General features: G+C 35.7%; 1 protein-coding gene across 5 annotated transcripts; it reads left to right on the forward strand.

Moving 5' to 3' along the window:
* The first annotated feature begins 584 nt into the window (after positions 1-584).
* SERCA (Sarco/endoplasmic reticulum Ca(2+)-ATPase) lies at positions 585-16,084 on the forward strand. Of its 5 annotated transcripts, none has more exons than XM_015983596.2 (11): positions 585-931; positions 1,739-1,874; positions 4,438-4,455; positions 6,397-6,479; positions 6,575-6,679; positions 9,095-10,867; positions 12,316-12,825; positions 12,876-13,009; positions 13,302-13,419; positions 13,469-13,586; positions 15,361-16,084. In XM_015983596.2, the coding sequence occupies exons 2-11, from the start codon at positions 1,757-1,759 to the stop codon at positions 15,387-15,389; spliced, it is 3,006 nt and encodes a 1,001-aa protein (XP_015839082.1). In that variant the 5' UTR covers positions 585-931; positions 1,739-1,756; the 3' UTR covers positions 15,390-16,084. The 5 variants fall into 5 exon arrangements, with proteins under 5 accessions (XP_015839082.1, XP_064211108.1, XP_966783.1 ...); XM_064355038.1 differs by having other exon boundaries at positions 15,193-15,444; XM_961690.5 differs by lacking the exon at positions 15,361-16,084 and having other exon boundaries at positions 13,469-14,678.
* The last annotated feature ends 2,807 nt before the right edge of the window (positions 16,085-18,891 follow it).

The following is an 18,891-nucleotide window of genomic DNA, read 5'->3' on the forward strand; positions in this document are numbered from 1 at the left end:
ATATAAAAAGGCAACAAACTATCAATTAAAATTTCCTGAAGATAAATAATCGCAAGGAGTGGAAAGTCTTTTACTTTCTGGAATAATAAACGCACAAATCATTAAGCAAACACTTGGATTTTTTGATTTTTTGTAGAAAAAATAAACAGACATCATATCGGTGCAAAGTACAACGGATTTATTTCATACCAACCTCCAAAAATACACCACTCGCAACAATCACCCATTTCAACAAAATAAATTTCCACAGTTTATCCAACTGATTACGTTATAATAGAAACCACCTTATCGACCAACCTGTTTCTCGTTTTGTTTGGCGCAACAATTGGCAAAGTTCCCCAGTTATGAAATATGAAAAAAACGAAAAAAATCAGAAAACGATGACAATGCACGAGTTGCAAACTGTCTATTTTTGAATCGGCAAAATCTCCGAAATTTTTGCGCCCACGTTTCGCTAGCAAGTGCGTATATTTAGACGCTCCCATAAACTTGCTACTTTCATAATTTTATATGCAATTCTGCGCTAATGGGCTGCTTTACTCGGAATGTACGGACCCTCCGCGCCCTTTGTCCAGGCCTGGACGTGCCGATGATAAACTGCATGTTATCTGCCTCCTTAAAATAAGTGCAAGGCATGTGCGTCTATTTCGGTAATTTGGAAATTGCGGCGCGCGTTCAAATCGGCGAAAATGTAAAATGCGGGCGCTTAGGGGAGGCCCGAAGGCCCGGGTTGGCACTTTGCCCATGGACAGCGTCCCCGACAGGTAGCTACCGAGCTTATAAAAGCCCCGACAAACTTCGTCCGGCGCCCGTTCGTTTAGCAGCTTAGTACACGTTGCGCTCATCCATGGGGGCCTAACCACTTCGTGTTAGTTTTTATTTATACAAAGCGTTATCGAGTGATACGACTGGGACCACAATTGTGATAGCGGTAAGTTCTAGTGCAGTGCAGTGCCCTCGACGTGGACCTGCTTGAATTGCGTAAACCGCAAATTCGGGCCTTGCCAAAATCATCGGTGCTAAAACCGTCCGCTAGCATGTTGGCAGCACGCCCAGACCCGGGCTGTACCAAAATAAAACGCAACTTTTGCGCTAATGACGCACTGGGTCTCCGCTTTTCGAAAATCGCGCCCGCTTCGGGCGGCTTGATTTTGGCGCGGTGGGACGCACCAATCAGCGGCGTCCACATGCCGATTGTTTGACAAAACTGTCAAAAGCGGAAAGTCAACGTTTATTTAATTCAGTTTGAGTTGCGAGCACGATTTTGGCCAAATTTTCGGCAAAACACGCTGTTTAATTGGAGGTAGAGTGAGGTTAGACGTGGAAAAGCGCCTGTCACGCTGCGCAGCTCGCGAACGTGGCTCACGGCTCCCGGTAATGAGGCTGTAACTCACGATAGTGTGGCTGCTGAACGATTTCGGTGAGAAAATGCTGGTGTTGTGCGACTCATTTTCGGTGAAACACTGAGTTTTGTAGCGCTTTTGCCCGTTTTCCTCTCGCGAGTTTTAGGTTATAGAATACGTAAATATTTAATAGTTGATGCACGTTTCCTGTGTGGTGAGTAAAGTTTCAGTATATGGGTTATACGTCACTGCCGTTAGCTCGCACTTTCTGCAAATGTTGAAGGTTATTGACTTTGTCCCTAGTTCCCACTCGAAGTAAAATTTCGACGGTTTAACCTAACTTTTGAAACAACTGGGGGCCCAAACGTCAAACGCTAAGACGGCTTTTGTTGCAGAAGTGACTGACAAACACCATGGAGGACGGACACACCAAAACGGTGGAAGAAGTATTAAACTATTTCAATACCGACCCAGAACGGGGGCTCACCTTAGATCAAGTCAAAAGAAACCAAGAAAAATATGGACCCAATGGTAAGCCACAAACAAGCCCCAGTTCCAGGCTAAAAATAACGTTTAGTAATAATCAAAATAACTCAAATGTTGTAATCTACTTGTGCGCCTTACATAATAAAAATATCAAATTGACTTCTTTCTGAACTGTGAAATTATTAACCGGGCTCATGGGCTGAAGGTTGAGATGATTACAACGACCGGAACAATATAAATCGTTCACACATTTCCGCAGTAATTTTTCAATTACGAAAATATAATTACAGCATTTTAACATGCCTACATGGTCGGGGAATTTATTGGCCGCGGTACAAATAGATCAAAGTTAAAATGTGCTCGGGTTAATGCAGTTACAAATAGGATTATTTAATTTTATTATTAACTCGGCGGCGCGCTTCGTTGGCCAAAATCTCAACTCTTGAAACTTTCTTATCGCAATCGATCGAATTGATGATTCGGAACTTTTCTATCATGAGTAAGCAAAAAATTCAGGTAAAGTTTTCAACTTGCGAACTTCTATTTGATTAAAGCCCATCAGACGAGTTAAATTTATGCCAATTAACATAAAATCACGTTTAGTTTTATAATTGATTTCTGAAACTACCGATAATCTGATAACTTATCATATTGCTATTACTTGACATTGACTACGCTTCTAAGGCAAATGATTTCGTTTTTTGTAGGCGTGTAGTGCATTAGAACAATGATGTTTGTGCAGATAAGTCCAATGTAAATTTAAATTATTTCTTTCAACCTTAAAAAATCAACATTAAATAAACAGTTTCACCACGTGTTTAAGAAGTTAACTACCTCGTCAAAATTTGCCATTCCAGGTTAACGGACGGGACACTGCACAAATTTTTAAATTTTATTTTCAGTTTTTACGAAGAGTATCAGTAGAAGTGAACTTTTCGGACAGGAAAAAGAAATTCATGACGGACGGGACACAAAAAAGACCTCACATTTTTATCGTTGAACATTCGCGTTAATTTAAAAGGCACTAATTCCAACAACTATTTTTAAAATTCTTGAAATCACAAAACCGAAGAATAAGGCAATGTGCTACGACTTCTGATTGATTTACTTTTACACATGACGGACGGGACAAAAAAATATGTGTGTGAAAATAGCTCTAAAAATTTATTCAGGCAGGTCGAAATGAAAAATTCTTGGTTTTGTTTAACAACATACAATATTTTATGTTTGCGATAACGGACGGTACATCAAAAGTGATGAAAATAAAAAAAGTAATATTACTAATCAATTTACTTACCGATTTCCATTTTCAAAACTACCAGAAACTAGAAAAATACTCTTCGAAAAATCTTCAACAGTTGTATTTTATGCCTAAAAAGCATAGTATGCATATTTTGGAATTCAATAAATACAAAATACTTTAAATATGAACCGAATCGTGTATTTTGAAAGAGACAACATTACTAAAATCATTGTGAAATTTCCTGGAATGGCTGAACTATTTCTTTAGAAAGATAACAGAATTGCAGGTTTTAATTATTCTTTCGGAATATGAATAATTAGGTGAATCAGACGTTATTGTGCAACGTTTCGGAATTTCAAAGTGGAAGTTTCGTTCCACATTTGTGTAGAGCCTTCGCCTTGTAGGATTTTATTGTTCATAAATACGGCCGTATATTTGTAATCCAGCCATTAAAATCGGCCGCAATGTTTGATTTGTTCAAGGTGTAGTGACGTGGTGCAAATGCAGAGTCGGCGGCCACCGTAATGGTTTCTCCTCGTTGTCGTTACGCATTCTCTCTAGTGGATCAAAATTAATCTCTTGACGTAAGCGCGTTTACATTGTGAAGGAGAAGCGCACACATGTGTCCATTTTTACGATCGGTTTTACTGTCGTTTGCTCCCCTTCCTGAAAAACACGGAAAAAATAGCGTGCTTAACACACCTGAAAAAAATTAAAAACAGTTTCTTTGTTTGGGTTTGTTTACTAAATAATCGGGCCGGTTTGGTATTCAAATTAGCAAATCGGTATTTTTGCGGAAGGTTAAATCTGACGACTTTCATCAAATTTGGTTTATCGTTATCGGGAACACACAGATTGGACTATTAAAATCGAATCTGGGGGATTTATCGATTTATTCGCGTTAAATTAATGAATTTAATTACAGCCAGATACCAAATTTGACTCGGAATAATTCACAGTTGGATATTCAATCTGCGTTTATTTGCGTCATGTTCTAAAAAATCGTAATCTTTACATTCATTCAGTGACACGGAACGCAATGTCGTATTGCGAATTTAAAAGTGTGACACGCTGGTTGATACTTGAGAGGACATTATCACAATTTTGCGATAATTGTGTGCCATTGATTTTTTATGACGTGGATGGCACGTCAGAGATGTGACGTTTCTTGCTGGCCTTGGTGTGTTTTTATCTAAATTGTTATTGTAAAATGGATTAAGAAAAGTCAATCGGAACAGATTTTCCGCGATTAAAACTTGTTTCTAGAATGTTGTTAATAAAGTGAAAGGAACACAATTACTTGATGCGATTTTTCCGAAATTCAATTGAGTTGGAGAAATACTAATGAATTTTTTTCTTTTGCAGAACTTCCAGCGGAAGAAGGTGAGTTGATTGATGCAACAGGTCCCGAATAATCAATATTGACGATAGACTGTTATTTATTTAGTCTATCGATTTTAATACCATATCTAAAATTTAAAACAAAGGATCAATACATGTCGTCTTCGTGGCCATTTAATGAAGCTAATTATTGCCCGGTCAGGTTTTAGCGAATAATTGTCAAGGTGTTTTTCCACGTGCAACAATTAACACTTGACATTTTCGGAATGTTTTAGTCTTTCGTCGTTTGAAATCAATATTTTGCGATCTAATGGCCTTTTTAATAAATTTGAGGACGCGATGAAGGGGTTGATTGTGGCTTATTGTCTCTCATGTTGGTATTTATAGTCGAGTGGATGAAAGCAGCGTTTCGTGAAATCGTTGTCGAAACTGAACCCTTTTTGCATACACTATTCGAGGGCTCTGTCTAAACCTCACATTAAAAATATTTGTGGTTGTAATAATAATAAAAATTTGTATACAACCATAAACTCTTAGGTCCTGCCCAATAAAAATATTTTCAAGATGGTGACGCTTCCGGTTATACCGGAACTCGCTATCAACTTTCTTATTTTAAATGGAAAGCTATATTTTTAATGCGTTTTTGGATTACTAGAGTTATTCTAAGATAGTTTTTATAAGCTTTCCCTATACCGAAATTTAGCCGTTTATGAAATATTTAGGGTTTTTAATTTTTTTTTGGATTTGCACCTTCTAGTTCAAAAATCGATAACTCTGCCATTTTAAAAAATTTGGAAATATTTTTTAGCTCATTTGAAAGAAGAAACCTTGATCTTTCTTTTGGTGCTTTCAAATTTCTCAAAAAGAATAACAAACCCCAAATTTTTAAAGTTAAGTTTTCAGAACTTTAAGCACCAATAACTCAGTTTTTTCAAATGAAATGCCACAAGTTTTATTTCATTAAATTGTAGAGAATTTAATTCTACATCGATCTGTATTAGCATTCCCTATACTTATGTTTAATCGTTTTCAAGATACAATAATTTTTTGTTGGGTTTGAGAAATTCATTAATCCATAGATTGCCATCGAAACTAGAGAAAAAATGTGAGAAATTAAAGTTTTTTAAACCAACATTTAATGAATTTCGTTTGTTTTCACAGGTCGGACAACACAGTTTGTCGTTTGTTTAATCAGAAATGTTTTTATGGCAAACTTTGCAAAAATAGTTGTTAGAAAGAAATTTTCTTCAATGTCAAAAAAACCAACATAACTTGAAAATTATCACAGATAGGTATAGGGAATGCTAATACAGATCGATGCAGAAAAAAATTCTCTTCCATGTAGTGAAATAAAAATTGGGACATCCCATTTAAAAAAATTAAGTTATGGGTACTTGAAGTTGTCCAAACTTAACCCTAAAATTTTTGGGTTTATTAACTTTTTTTCCAATTTTGAACACACTGGAGGACAGATATAGGCTTTCTCTTTTAATTCTCCAAATATTATTTCGAAATCTCGAAAACTAAGCGAGTTTCCGATTTTTTAAGTGACAGGTGCAGTCCAAAAATTTTCAAAAAATCTTAAATATCTCGAAAACGGTTACTTAGATATAGGGAAAGTTGATGAAAACGGTCTTAAAATAGCTAAAACTAGATTTTTATTCATTTGCGTTGGCACTCAAATGCAGCCCTGAGTGGTTTTAATTTTTCTTTGAGTGTTCTCCAAGCTCCCGAACTCGACCTAAATTGTAGATTCGAGCCCGGATGCAGCAGTCTGCGCGTGACCGAGTGTTTTTGCCGGAAAAACTAATCAAGTGGCAATAAAATTGCTCGAGATAATTTTAAAGCTTTATTAATTGGCCACGTTGAAGTCAAGTAAACAAAAACTGTGACATGAAGGTTACAGTAGAAATTTTTTGCCTTTTTTTTCCGCATGCCATGTGGCCAATTTCATTTGTTGTTTACGTAGGCGATTTTTTGCAGGAAAGTCCATTTGGCAATTAGTTTTAGAACAGTTCGATGATCTACTAGTCAAGATTTTATTGTTGGCCGCCATTATTTCATTCGTAAGTGTTTGATTTATTGACTTATCGACCGGTGGGGTTTTACGATCGACGCCCGGCCGTCGCGACGTCCTAAATTTTGGATTTTTTCTCTCTAGGTTCTCGCTTTATTTGAAGAACACGATGGAGCTTTCACCGCTTTCGTAGAACCTTTCGTTATTCTTCTCATTCTTATCGCCAATGCAGTCGTCGGTGTCTGGCAGGTGAGTGAAAAAAATAATTTCCAAGTCGATGCAGAATTATGCAAATGCGTAAGCTTGCCACGAAATTAATTTGTTATTCTTCTCGGAAATGTAATCAAGATTGGATTTCGCGCGAGATTAGGGGAAATCCCTACGAAAGCGCCCTGAAATGTAAGGTCAGGTGTTACGTAGCGAAATGTTCCTGGGCTATTTTTGAAGAGCCTGTCAAAAGTAACCTTACAGAAATAACTGTGGGGAAACGTGAGATGATTCTGAAATTGAAAAAAAACTTGTAACAAAAATATTTGCTCTTTTTATGTGTCTTAAATAAACTGGGGATTTTTTTCAAATTCATTTTCGTTACGTAAATAGCTATATGGTTCAGTGATTAATAAACGTTTGAAACCTTTGAAAGACGTTGAGTTATTGCTGTTACAGCGCTCGAGAATTAACACAATCAAATTTGTATATTTACGTAACTGTTATATTAATTCGTTGTACTTGTGAAAATAACGTGCGTAATGTCAAGGCTGTGACCCATTATTTTCCCAGCACATTTACTCAAAATAAAATAAGTTGTTCGTTCATTTTTTAATCCAGGAAGTTGATAAAGCTTAAAATATTTAAATAAATCTGTACAGATTTTATAGATACGAATTCTTTTATTCTTAATCTTATTCTCTTTAAATTATACTTAAGTATACATACTGGGTGTTTCGATACAACATTGTGTGTTTTTTTTTTCAATTAAATAAATATTTTTTGAATTTTTGTTTGACTATATTTAGTTTCTAAAATAATTTGACTTTTTTAACGAAAACACTCTTTTTTATAAATTCAGTATTCTGGAACCAAGAATAATAAAAATAAATAAAATTGTGTGCTGAAGAGTATAAAGTATAACCTTTAAAAGTGCTTTAACATTTTTTTGAAGAGTTACAGTCGGTAAAGATTCTTAAGTTAACTTTTTTTTAATGAAACACGTATCTTATTTATTGTTTTTGTAAATCAACAAGAAGTGATTGTTGTTAGAAATTTCTTTGAAGTAAAAAAATACGGTGTTTCATTTTTAATTTTTTAACTTATTCAACTTTTAACAGACTACTTTATTTTTTACGTTATTATTTGCAACAGTTAGTCCAGTTTTAAATTTGAACTTTTCTTTTTAAATGGATAAAGACGTTATTTCTCTAGCATTTTAATTTTTTGTAAGTATGAGGTTTTTAAAAAATCCTGTTTTCGTCAAGAAATTAAATTACATAGGTTTATTAAACTAAGTTGAATCGGTCAATAGAAGTTTAGGTTAAATTATCAACTATTAATTTGACTTTTTTAACGAAAACTTACTTTTTTATAAACTTATTACTTCTGAACTAAGAATAATACAAAAATAAATCGTGTTAGCGTAAAAGTAGAAAGTATGAGCTTTAGTGCTTAAAATTAGAAATTAAGTGCTTATTGAATAATGGCTATTGTTGCTAAAATTAACATTTATATTCAAATATTTTTTTATTTATCAACTTTAGACATTGTTCTTAAAAATAGGGTGTTTTATTTTATTTTTTTTAACTTATTCAACTTTTAACAAATTATTTTTTTACGTTAATAGTTGCAACTGTACAGCTTTTAATTTGAACTTTCTTCTTTAAAGAGGTGTAGACATTATTTTTCTAGTATTTTTATTTTTTTGAAATATTACATTTTTAAAAGACTTTGTTTTCGTCATGAAATAAATTATTATTAAACTAAGCTGAATCGATTAGAAGTTTAGGTCAAAACCATTAGTTTTACTAAAAACTACGTTTAAAAATCCGATAAAATAAAGGGTGTTTTATTAAAAAAAAGCATTAGTGTGCATGTAACTAATTTCTGAAAGAACCCTGTATTCTTGAAAATAACTTTAACATGGTCTTAATCTATTAATTTTGTATTTTTTTTAATGTTTGTATAACGGGCGAATAAACGTGACTGCAAGTGTACATTTATTAAGCAATTCAAAGAGGAGATAATGGAAAAGTCGGACATAGTGTGCTTGTTTTTAAAAATTACTATTTCATGTTTCTCTAATCTGAAGTCGCCTGTTTATTAGTTAAAATTATACATTCAATTCAATGCTGATTCAAAAAAAATCGAATGAATACGATATAACTTGTCTTGATTATAATTTTTCCTCACCCTCGACTCGGTTCTGTTTGATCTAAATAAAATAGTCTCGTTTAAAAAAAATGTTTTCTTCCAAATTCAGACGGAGGCGTGAAATTTTTCCATGTTTTTGTGTGCACACATCTTAAGTAAGCTTTACCCACATTCAATTTGTTGTATTTAATCGCGCAACAAACGATAAAGCAACACCGATAAGAACCCGGATATGGCACGCTTACACAATCCCTACCTGAGCCTCGAACACCCACCAATTCTCTATTTTAAATTTTCCAGGAACGAAATGCCGAATCGGCCATTGAAGCGCTCAAAGAGTACGAGCCCGAAATGGGCAAAGTCCTCCGCGGCGACAAATCCGGCGTCCAGAAAATCCGGGCGAAAGAAATCGTCCCCGGAGACATCGTCGAGGTCTCCGTCGGCGACAAAATCCCCGCTGATATTCGTCTAACAAAAATCTTTTCGACAACTTTGCGCATTGATCAGTCGATTTTGACCGGAGAATCGGTCTCAGTCATCAAACACACCGACGCTATTCCCGACCCACGTGCCGTCAACCAGGACAAGAAAAACATCCTCTTCTCGGGTACCAATGTAGCGGCTGGCAAGGCACGTGGTGTTGTCGTTGGCACCGGCTTGAACACTGCGATCGGTAAGATTCGTACCGAAATGTCCGAAACTGAGGAAATCAAAACGCCGCTGCAACAAAAACTTGACGAGTTTGGCGAGCAATTGTCGAAGGTTATTTCTGTGATTTGTGTCGCTGTTTGGGCCATCAATATTGGGCATTTTAACGATCCGGCCCATGGCGGGTCCTGGATCAAGGGTGCTGTCTATTACTTTAAAATTGCCGTTGCCCTGGCTGTGGCTGCGATTCCCGAGGGCTTGCCTGCTGTTATTACGACTTGTCTGGCTTTGGGCACGCGCCGTATGGCCAAGAAGAACGCAATTGTTAGGTCACTACCGTCTGTTGAAACCCTGGGTTGCACTTCGGTCATCTGTTCGGACAAGACCGGCACTTTGACCACCAATCAAATGTCCGTTTCGCGCATGTTCGTGTTCGAGAAGGTTGAGGGTAGCGATAGCAGTTTCCATGAGTTTGAAATCACCGGTTCGACGTACGAACCAATCGGCGAGGTTTTCCTCAAAGGCCAGAAGGTCAAGTGTTCTGAATACGAAGGTCTGCAAGAACTTGGCGTTATCTGCATTATGTGCAACGACTCTGCCATCGATTTCAATGAGTTTAAGCAAGCGTTCGAGAAGGTCGGTGAAGCTACCGAGACTGCGCTGATTGTCCTGGCCGAGAAGATGAATCCGTTCCAAGTCACCAAGGCTGGTGATCGTCGCCAGACGGCCATTTGCGTGCGCCAGGACATTGAGACCAAGTGGAAGAAGGAGTTCACGCTGGAGTTTTCGCGCGATCGCAAATCGATGTCTTCCTATTGTGTTCCTTTGAAGCCCTCGCGTCTGGGTAATGGTCCTAAGCTGTTCGTTAAAGGTGCCCCTGAAGGTGTGCTCGAGCGGTGCACGCATGCCCGTGTTGGTACCCAGAAAGTTCCTCTTACTAACACGCTCAAGAACCGGATTTTGGATTTGACGAAAGTTTACGGTACTGGACGGGACACTCTCCGTTGTCTTGCGCTTGCGACCGGCGATAACCCGATGAAGCCCGAAGAGATGGACTTGGGTGATTCCACCAAATTCTACACTTATGAAGTTAATCTCACCTTTGTGGGTGTTGTGGGGATGTTGGATCCTCCACGTAAGGAAGTTATGGATTCGATTGCCAGGTGCCGGGCGGCTGGTATTCGGGTTATTGTTATCACTGGTGATAATAAGGCTACTGCTGAGGCTATCTGCAGACGTATTGGTGTCTTTACGGAAGATGAGGATACAACTGGAAAATCTTTCTCTGGAAGGGAATTTGACGATTTGAGTCCGGCTGAACAAAAGGCCGCCTGTGCCAAAGCCAGGCTGTTCTCACGTGTGGAGCCCGCTCACAAATCCAAGATTGTTGAATATTTGCAAAGCATGAACGAAATTTCCGCTATGGTACGTATTATATTTCTATTTTTTTGTTAAGTGTTGTTGTGAGCTACGGATACCTAAATATTAGGATGGGACTCAAGGAAAACAAATAAATATAGATCATAAAGTTCTCAGTAGAGAGAGATAAAGGTAATACAAAAAATTTAACGAAAACTTATATGCTTACAAAATGAAGTATATAAAAATAATTTTGATCAATTCCACTTGCCCTAAACCAGATTGACTGAGGTTTACTTCGAATTATTAATCTTTGTAGAATAGAATGAAACATATCAAGTAATTAGCAGCCATTCTACGGTAATTATCATAACTGATTTATTTTTATTTGTTAATTTCGTTCAAAAATATAATTTTTTTTTTAAATAACCAAATCTTTGCTTTATTAACTTTTGCGTTCAGTAAAAAGATTTGTTTGGAACAAAGATTGCTCAATAATTATTAATGCTAAAGAGTTCTATACGTGCGCAAGTTGTTTCCAATTAGTGACGGTATTAACCCTATAACTGAAATACAATAAAAAATATTTTTCCAAGGCTTAATTCTTAAACGTACAGCACGTTGTTGTGAAACCGTGTTCTCGTTTTAATAATCATTGCTTGTTTCTTATTTTTGTAAAAATTTCCGTGGTATAATAGAATTACTTTGCATAATTTTTTGTGTCCCGTCCGTAATCTCTCTAATCTTCATTTTTGTTTTACACTTCCTTTGTATTACCTGTTTTCATAAAAAAACTCATAATATTTCTATTATGAGTAAATAGATCTAGCACCTCTAACATACTTTTGTTCTTATGTTAGTATTCACAATTTTTTTTACGTTTTTTAGACTTAATTATTTATTGCGATTTTGGGAAAGTTTGCAGTTTGTATTTAAATTATTAATCTTACAACACTGATGATTTATGGGTATTTAAATTTATATTATCATTTTGAAAATTAAAGTTGATAGAATTGTCCCGTCCGTAATCATTGAATGGCTATTAAACAATTTCTTTTCAAGTTGATAACATAAAAATATGGTTTTTGAATAGTTTGTTAAACTAAATTAATTATTTAGTTTTATTTGGAAGTACGAGTGATTTTTTTTGAAAGTATGTACTCTTAACTACTATTAAAAATTTGTAACTTATTTTTCTTCTAAATTATCCAGAAAACCTCCCAACATTTCAACTATTGTCGTGAACTGGACGAACTTAAATTAATTTAAAACCATTTGGACCTACAAGTACTTTTATTTATCTCTGGCGTATTAAAAGCGAGCCAGTGTATTGTACGTGTATTTTCTGTAGACTTAACTATTTTTTACAAAATTAAAATCTGCTTTTCTTTATTTTCAAAACTATTTGGTTATAAAATTGGGCAAAATTCGTAGAGAGCAGCTAAAGAGACGCGGTTTTCGCAGTTGTAAATGAAATTATTTAAATTTCCAATGCATTTAATTTATTCTGCCAGACTGGTGATGGTGTCAACGACGCCCCAGCCTTGAAGAAGGCCGAGATTGGCATTGCCATGGGTTCTGGAACGGCCGTCGCTAAATCAGCCTCTGAGATGGTCTTGGCCGACGATAACTTCTCGTCCATTGTAGCAGCGGTTGAAGAAGGTCGCGCCATTTACAACAACATGAAACAGTTCATCCGTTACCTGATTTCCTCGAACATCGGTGAAGTCGTATCAATTTTCTTGACGGCTGCTCTTGGTCTTCCCGAAGCTTTGATCCCCGTACAACTTTTGTGGGTCAATTTGGTAACTGACGGTCTCCCCGCTACTGCATTAGGTTTCAATCCACCCGACTTGGACATCATGTCAAAACCGCCCAGAAAAGCCGACGAATCGCTCATTTCCGGCTGGTTGTTCTTCAGGTATCTCGCAATTGGTGGCTATGTCGGTGCTGCAACTGTTGGTGCTGCCGCCTGGTGGTTTATGTACTCGCCTGAAGGCCCACAAATGAATTATTACCAATTGGTAGGTCGGTAAAAAAGGGTTTGATGGTAGTGGTAATGGGGATGTTGTAGACTCATCACTTGCAATGCATCAGCGGTGGGCCTGAATTCAAAGGTATCGACTGCAAGGTCTTCAACGATCCTCATCCCATGACCATGGCTCTCTCTGTACTCGTAACTATTGAAATGCTGAACGCTATGAACAGGTACGTTCCCAACTTGTGTACAATTCTGTTGATTCGCTCTATCACGGTCGGAATTACTGCATTCTCAGCTCAAAAAAATTGTACAGGGACATTTTTTAATGTCTCACAGCAATTCTTTAATAAATTTGTTCTGTTGTCCGAATGAATTGAAATTTTGCATACTTACGTAATCTGCTAATATCTTTTTACTTTTTATGTTTTCAAAATCGATTCTTATTTGTAATAATTTTTTGGCCGTAATGAAGCGAAGCTGGGCATGTTTGGGTTCGTGTTTACTGAAATGTTGTTGCAGCTTGTCTGAGAACCAGTCGTTGATTGTCATGCCCCCATGGTCCAACTGGTGGTTGATGGGCTCGATGGCTCTGTCCTTCACCCTTCATTTTGTTATTCTTTACATTGATGTCTTATCCGTAAGTTTTACGAGTTGTTGGTCGAATTTGTGCTAATTTTTTCGCACAGGTTGTGTTCCAAGTGTGTCCATTGACCGGAGACGAGTGGTTAACTGTAATGAAATTCTCAATTCCAGTAGTATTACTTGATGAAACGCTCAAATTCGTCGCAAGAAAGATCACAGATGGTGAGAGTCCAATTTACACTGTGCATTGGATTGTACTAATGTGGGCCGTTTTCTTTGGTTTACTGTGTGTGAGCCCCATCTAAGTGTGACTGCCTCCTTGGTCGAGGACAGTGTTAGTGCGTAAACGGGTGTCAATAGTAGGACCAACTTTTTTTCACTTAATTTGTTTATATCAAGTGCCCTTGATTGATTGATTATCAAAAAAAAGTAATAAAAAGTGCAGTTTTAAATTAGATTTTTAATAATGGGATGGGTTAGGTTAACGCTTTGAATACTGAATCTCGTTTACTCACTAACTGTGCTACATAACTCTGCTAGCGCCCCCTAGTACCCTAAGAACAGGCGTCTTCCAGCACCTCGTTCAAGGCATGCCTCATGCCTGTGATCAATAACAAGTGCATGCCTTGAACGCGATCGACAAGAACAGGCAAGTTGGTAAACCTCAAGTGTTGTGATCATAGACAAAAGCGAATAAAAGTGCATGGTTCAATAAAACGCAACAAGACTGACAGTTTTGACCAGCAACGAATGTTACAGACCATACGATATGGCGTAAATTAGTGAAATTAATACAAGCGAGAGCATGATGTTTGTTTGTTGATCAGAAGTAGTTTCAAATTTATGGCGCGTTTCGTAGAGATTTCGGTGATATTTTTAATAGTGCTCGTCCATTTTACTTAGAAACATAGCCATTCGTGTACTTATGCAGTAAATTTGAAATTATCACTGGTTCACGTCTCTTACCCCTTGAGTTGAAGCGATTTTCGTAGATTCAATTTGTATAACAATTACAAAACAATTTTGTGATTTACTAGTTTATTTATTGGCGCGTCTTCGACGCGCTCGTCGGTGTTTCGGCAAATAGTTTTCATTTTCACAAGTATAACACTGGAGGAAAGTCTTTTTATTCATTGGGGGAGGATACATGTCTTTCTTCCCCTGGTGTACAAATAGCCACTGTGTGCAGTTTGATTGAGATTTCTAAATAGGTTTTTCTTTGGAAACTGTTTGTCTTACACTATGTAAACTGTTACAAAAATGTACATATTTGTAATGGGCAGTGTTATTGAAATAATAAAGTTATAAACGTTTTCAGTGTGTTTGCCATTAACTGTTTTGCATTTTGTATGTTTTAATTTTTAATATACCTCACCTTTTTAGCCACGTGGCCGTTTCTTTCAGGGCGCCGACTTTTCAAATTATTAAATGAACAAAAGTAAATAAAAAATTCGGATTTTTGGGTGGTTTATACAGGGTGTTCCGTCTAAACTGTATATTAGAAGTATTGGTAGTTCTAGTAACGATAGTCATTTGAAAATATGTATACAACGTTTTATGGCCGGGTATCAAGTTTTAGATGAATATCTTTATTAGAACTTTCAATACATATTTGAATTTTTAGCTAATTTTTAAATAGAAAAACGTTTCTGTAACCGGTCGGCGCCCGTTTCCGTTTTTTGGCTAACTCTAACACGTGCTTGTTGACTAATCCCTGTTTGGTGTGTCGAGTCACTTGTTCCGAGGATGTGAAGTCTGTGTAAGTATTGTTTATGTTCTTTGATTCGATTCGAATGTAATGTGTTTTTGACGATTTTGGTTTTTCCAGTCCCCCAAATTGTGTTTCGCGAATAACGCCCCACTCATCTTGAGACTGGATGAGCGAGTTTGGAAGTGATTTGGAGCTCTCGGACCTAACTAATTTTTGGTTTTGTTTTTTTAACGTTCGCTCGCTTTATCTTTCTCTTTGCTTACGCCGTATTGTATTCTGTTTCAGTTGGCGAAGTTGTTGTAGATAAGTGGTAACTCTTCGGTCGATCGATCTTCACGCTTTTTTATTATATTTCTAGAGTAATTTAATTTTAGAAGACTTGCAGCTATTTATTTTTTCACCTAACTCGATTATACGATTTTTTTGCTACAGTAGAATTGCATGCAAGACATGAGGTACTTTACTTTTAATTTCGAGAAAGCTTTATTTGCATAAGTTTACTAAAATCATCTTGTGTTGTTTTGTCGAAATCATCCACCTTTTGTCTTCCCGGAGACCTGTGATGGTGTTAGAGGCGCATTAGAAACTAACTAACGAAACAATGTACATAAAATAATATAAGAGAATTTCAAGATTGTTATTGATTTGTGAGCAGAGCTCGTTTTGGAGCTTTGTTATCCTTGTGGACTATTCACAGACGAGATCAGCACCGACCGGGATCATTTAGAAAGTGAGAGAGGAGGATGTAGCCTTCTCGACTTCCCCTGAGTGTTGTCACAATTTTTGAAATTAATCAACGTATTCGTTAGTTTAGTTCACTTTTGCCACGTGTGTGTTTCGTGGCCTCATCGTTCATGTGTGGCTCGGTTCGAGCTGGTCTCGACTGAGGACGGGCTGCGCTGGTTCCGGCAGCCCCCATGCCATTGTATAGTTCTACATTTAATTCACATCAGTTTTGTAAACAGGATATTTGTGTAAATAAAGTGATGGCAACGGCTATCTTAACTTACACGCGCCTCTCTTCTCAACCCTTTTTCTACTCCTTTTTTCCCAACTACAACAATAAACAGGTTATTTTCCTGCTTAAAACTTCTTGGACCGAGTTTGAACGAAACGAAAGTAAGGTAACAGCGAACAGCTATAGTAACAGAAAAATTAAAAAAATAAAATAAGTATTGCCTGCAAAAACTTGTAGAAATTTTCGCCAAATATGGCGAAATTATTGGAGCTACCGAAAAATGTTAAATGCTATTAGAATCCACGTAGAACCTCTTGAAAAAAAAAACATAAGAAGTTGAAGTGTATAAGACTAGTTTTATTTCTCTCCGGGTTTTTTTGTAAAATTATTGATTTGACTTTTTACAAACATTATATAGAAATGGATTACAGAATTTGGAATAGAAATGAGTACATTATATTACATAAATTCAACTAAAATAAAATTTGCTTTTTTAAAATAGCTGATAGCAAGTTTTTTTGTCATCAGGCAGTGATTTTTCGAATGCTGTGTGCAAAGAAATATGTAAAATCCAGTTCATCCAGTGTACAAATACTTGATACGTAATTAATTATTTGTTTCCGAAATAAGTCTTTTAAGGTCTGACAGCAAAAAAAAATTTTTCTTTTAACGAGAACCAATTAGTTGGCCCATTTCTGGATATTCTATCCTAAATAATTTCTACGTGTTTTATTAGTCGATTCAGGGTTTAACTGACTTTTATTCATTATTTTTCTTTATTTGTTGCGCGTTCTTCGTTATTATGATGTTCCTAATCAGTTAATCGACAAAATTATACAACAACAGAAAAAAGAACTTGAGTAGTAGTTATTTATTTAATTCATGCTATGTTACTTCATAACTTTACAAAGTACAACTTCATGAAAGTTAACGAAAAAGCTAAAGGTTTGATCTCTTCTCTGTAGCAATTTCAAGATCAAATATTGGTTACCTAACCGTCTGTCGTAAGCTTTATTGAAAAATCTCATTCAACTGCTGATTTCCGAGATATTTAGTTTTTTACTTCAGATTTTTATTTCAGATGAAATACACTAGTTTACCTCCAGATTTTTTTTGCTGTTGTTGAATTATTGTTAGATGCTGACCTTAGAATAGCCCAACAATTTTTTCTATCAGCATATTTAGAAAAATGCACTCAGATGTTTTAGTCATTTACTTCTCTATTGCTTCAGATTTTTTTTTGCTGTTAGACGCTGAAAATAGCCAGCAGATTCTCTAGTTTTCCGCTCTTTTCATAAAAACTAAGAGCCGGTTTACAAAAAATTTTAATTGCAATTAAATTTTAATCGCGATTAACTTGACATTTGTCAGTGCATTTTAAATGGCAACTTAATTCGAATTAGTTTAATTTCGAATTAAATCCTAATTTCGCTTTCTGTAAACCGACCCTTAAGCTCTAAAATTTGGACGTCAGATTAAAAATCTACTCCCAAAATATATAAAATTAACTGTTAAATTTGCGGCAACAGACAAAAAGTGTAGTCTTGTTTTTTACTGTTTTTTCCGTAGATATACTGACACACACAGTTGCATGTGTGGTTGCTTGGTTTAGGGGTAAATTTACCCACTACATGGGAAAGGTCGTGGCGTCATAAAAATGCCGCTAAATTCATAATATTCTTACTTGCCTTGGTGTTTTTTCATTTTTGTTTTGACAGAATATCATTAAATTTTTCAAATTGTATTCATTGCAGGAATTAATTAATTAAATGAATCAATTTTTGAAATTAATTTTATGTTTGTTTCAATATTTCCACAATTTTTGTGTTGTAGCAAGATGACTCAAATTGTCTTTGTGTGGCATTTAGTGCCGGTTGACCGAGATTAATAAGAGTTATTCACTTCCTTTGAATTTCTTGGAAATGTGTTTAATTCAATCGAGATGATTATGTTTGTTACGTTTATTGTTACATACTTGTAACAGAACTTTTCTGGGTTTTAAAAAGAAATAAAACGTGTTTTGCTGTGTTTTCAAATTTAGTTTGTGACAGGACTTTATGATGCACTTTGATAACTAGGATAAAATAATTACTTAATATTTTTTTAATTAATAGAATTATTAATAATAAAAAACTACATCGCAGCATTGGAGAGAATCTCACTATTTTGAACAAGGTTTTAGCTTTGTTTTGAAACAGAGCACCTACCTAGATTTGTAAAATGTTAAGTAGGTATCTAGAAGCATTCTTCAAGATTTGCAAATTTTGGTATTTATTTCCTGCAGTTTTGTTTATTTATGGATTGGAGATTAAAATAGATTCTTTATTATACAATGTTAGTTATGTTTTTAGGACATAACAATAGAATGGGTACAATAGAGATTCTTAAATATACAAAATTTCACAGAAAAAGCAGTAGAGCTCTATAAGAATCACTTTGGCAAAATGAAATATCATCGGAAATACGATAAAAAAATACAGAAATACAGAATAAAAAATAGAACGAATATTATGTTACTGAACTACTGAAGCTGTCGAATTTGAAATCATAAAAAAAATCTCTACCTAAATGAAAGACTTCTTAAATTTGTGAAAAGGAAGACCGCTGTTATGGATTTGAAAAAACGAAGCTATTTAACTTTCTATTCATAACATTAGTAATTGATCGTAAACTTCTAAAACGCGTCTCACCTCGTGCTGAATTTATGAGAAGTTATGTTTACAATCAGTTAAAGGTGAAACATTTATTATCGTTTAGAACATCCGTTGTGGTTTCCGTTCCGGTCAAAGTAAATATTAATCAAAAGAAAATAATTCAAAATGATAATAAATCGCCGCGATAAAGTGATTTGTTTCTGT

The sequence above is a fragment of the Tribolium castaneum genome, chromosome 2 (genome assembly GCF_031307605.1).
Source record: "Tribolium castaneum strain GA2 chromosome 2, icTriCast1.1, whole genome shotgun sequence".
Lineage (NCBI taxonomy): Eukaryota > Metazoa > Arthropoda > Insecta > Coleoptera > Tenebrionidae > Tribolium > Tribolium castaneum.

Bases quoted from the DNA above. Each gene is read 5' to 3' on its own strand.
- SERCA (XM_961690.5), top strand. From the start codon at position 1,757: ATGGAGGACGGACACACCAAAACGGTGGAAGAAGTATTAAACTATTTC. The intron at 10,868-12,315 runs GTACGTATTATA...TTATTCTGCCAG, and splicing joins TGAACGAAATTTCCGCTATG to ACTGGTGATGGTGTCAACGA. The intron at 13,420-13,468 runs GTAAGTTTTACG...TTTTTCGCACAG, and splicing joins TTTACATTGATGTCTTATCC to GTTGTGTTCCAAGTGTGTCC.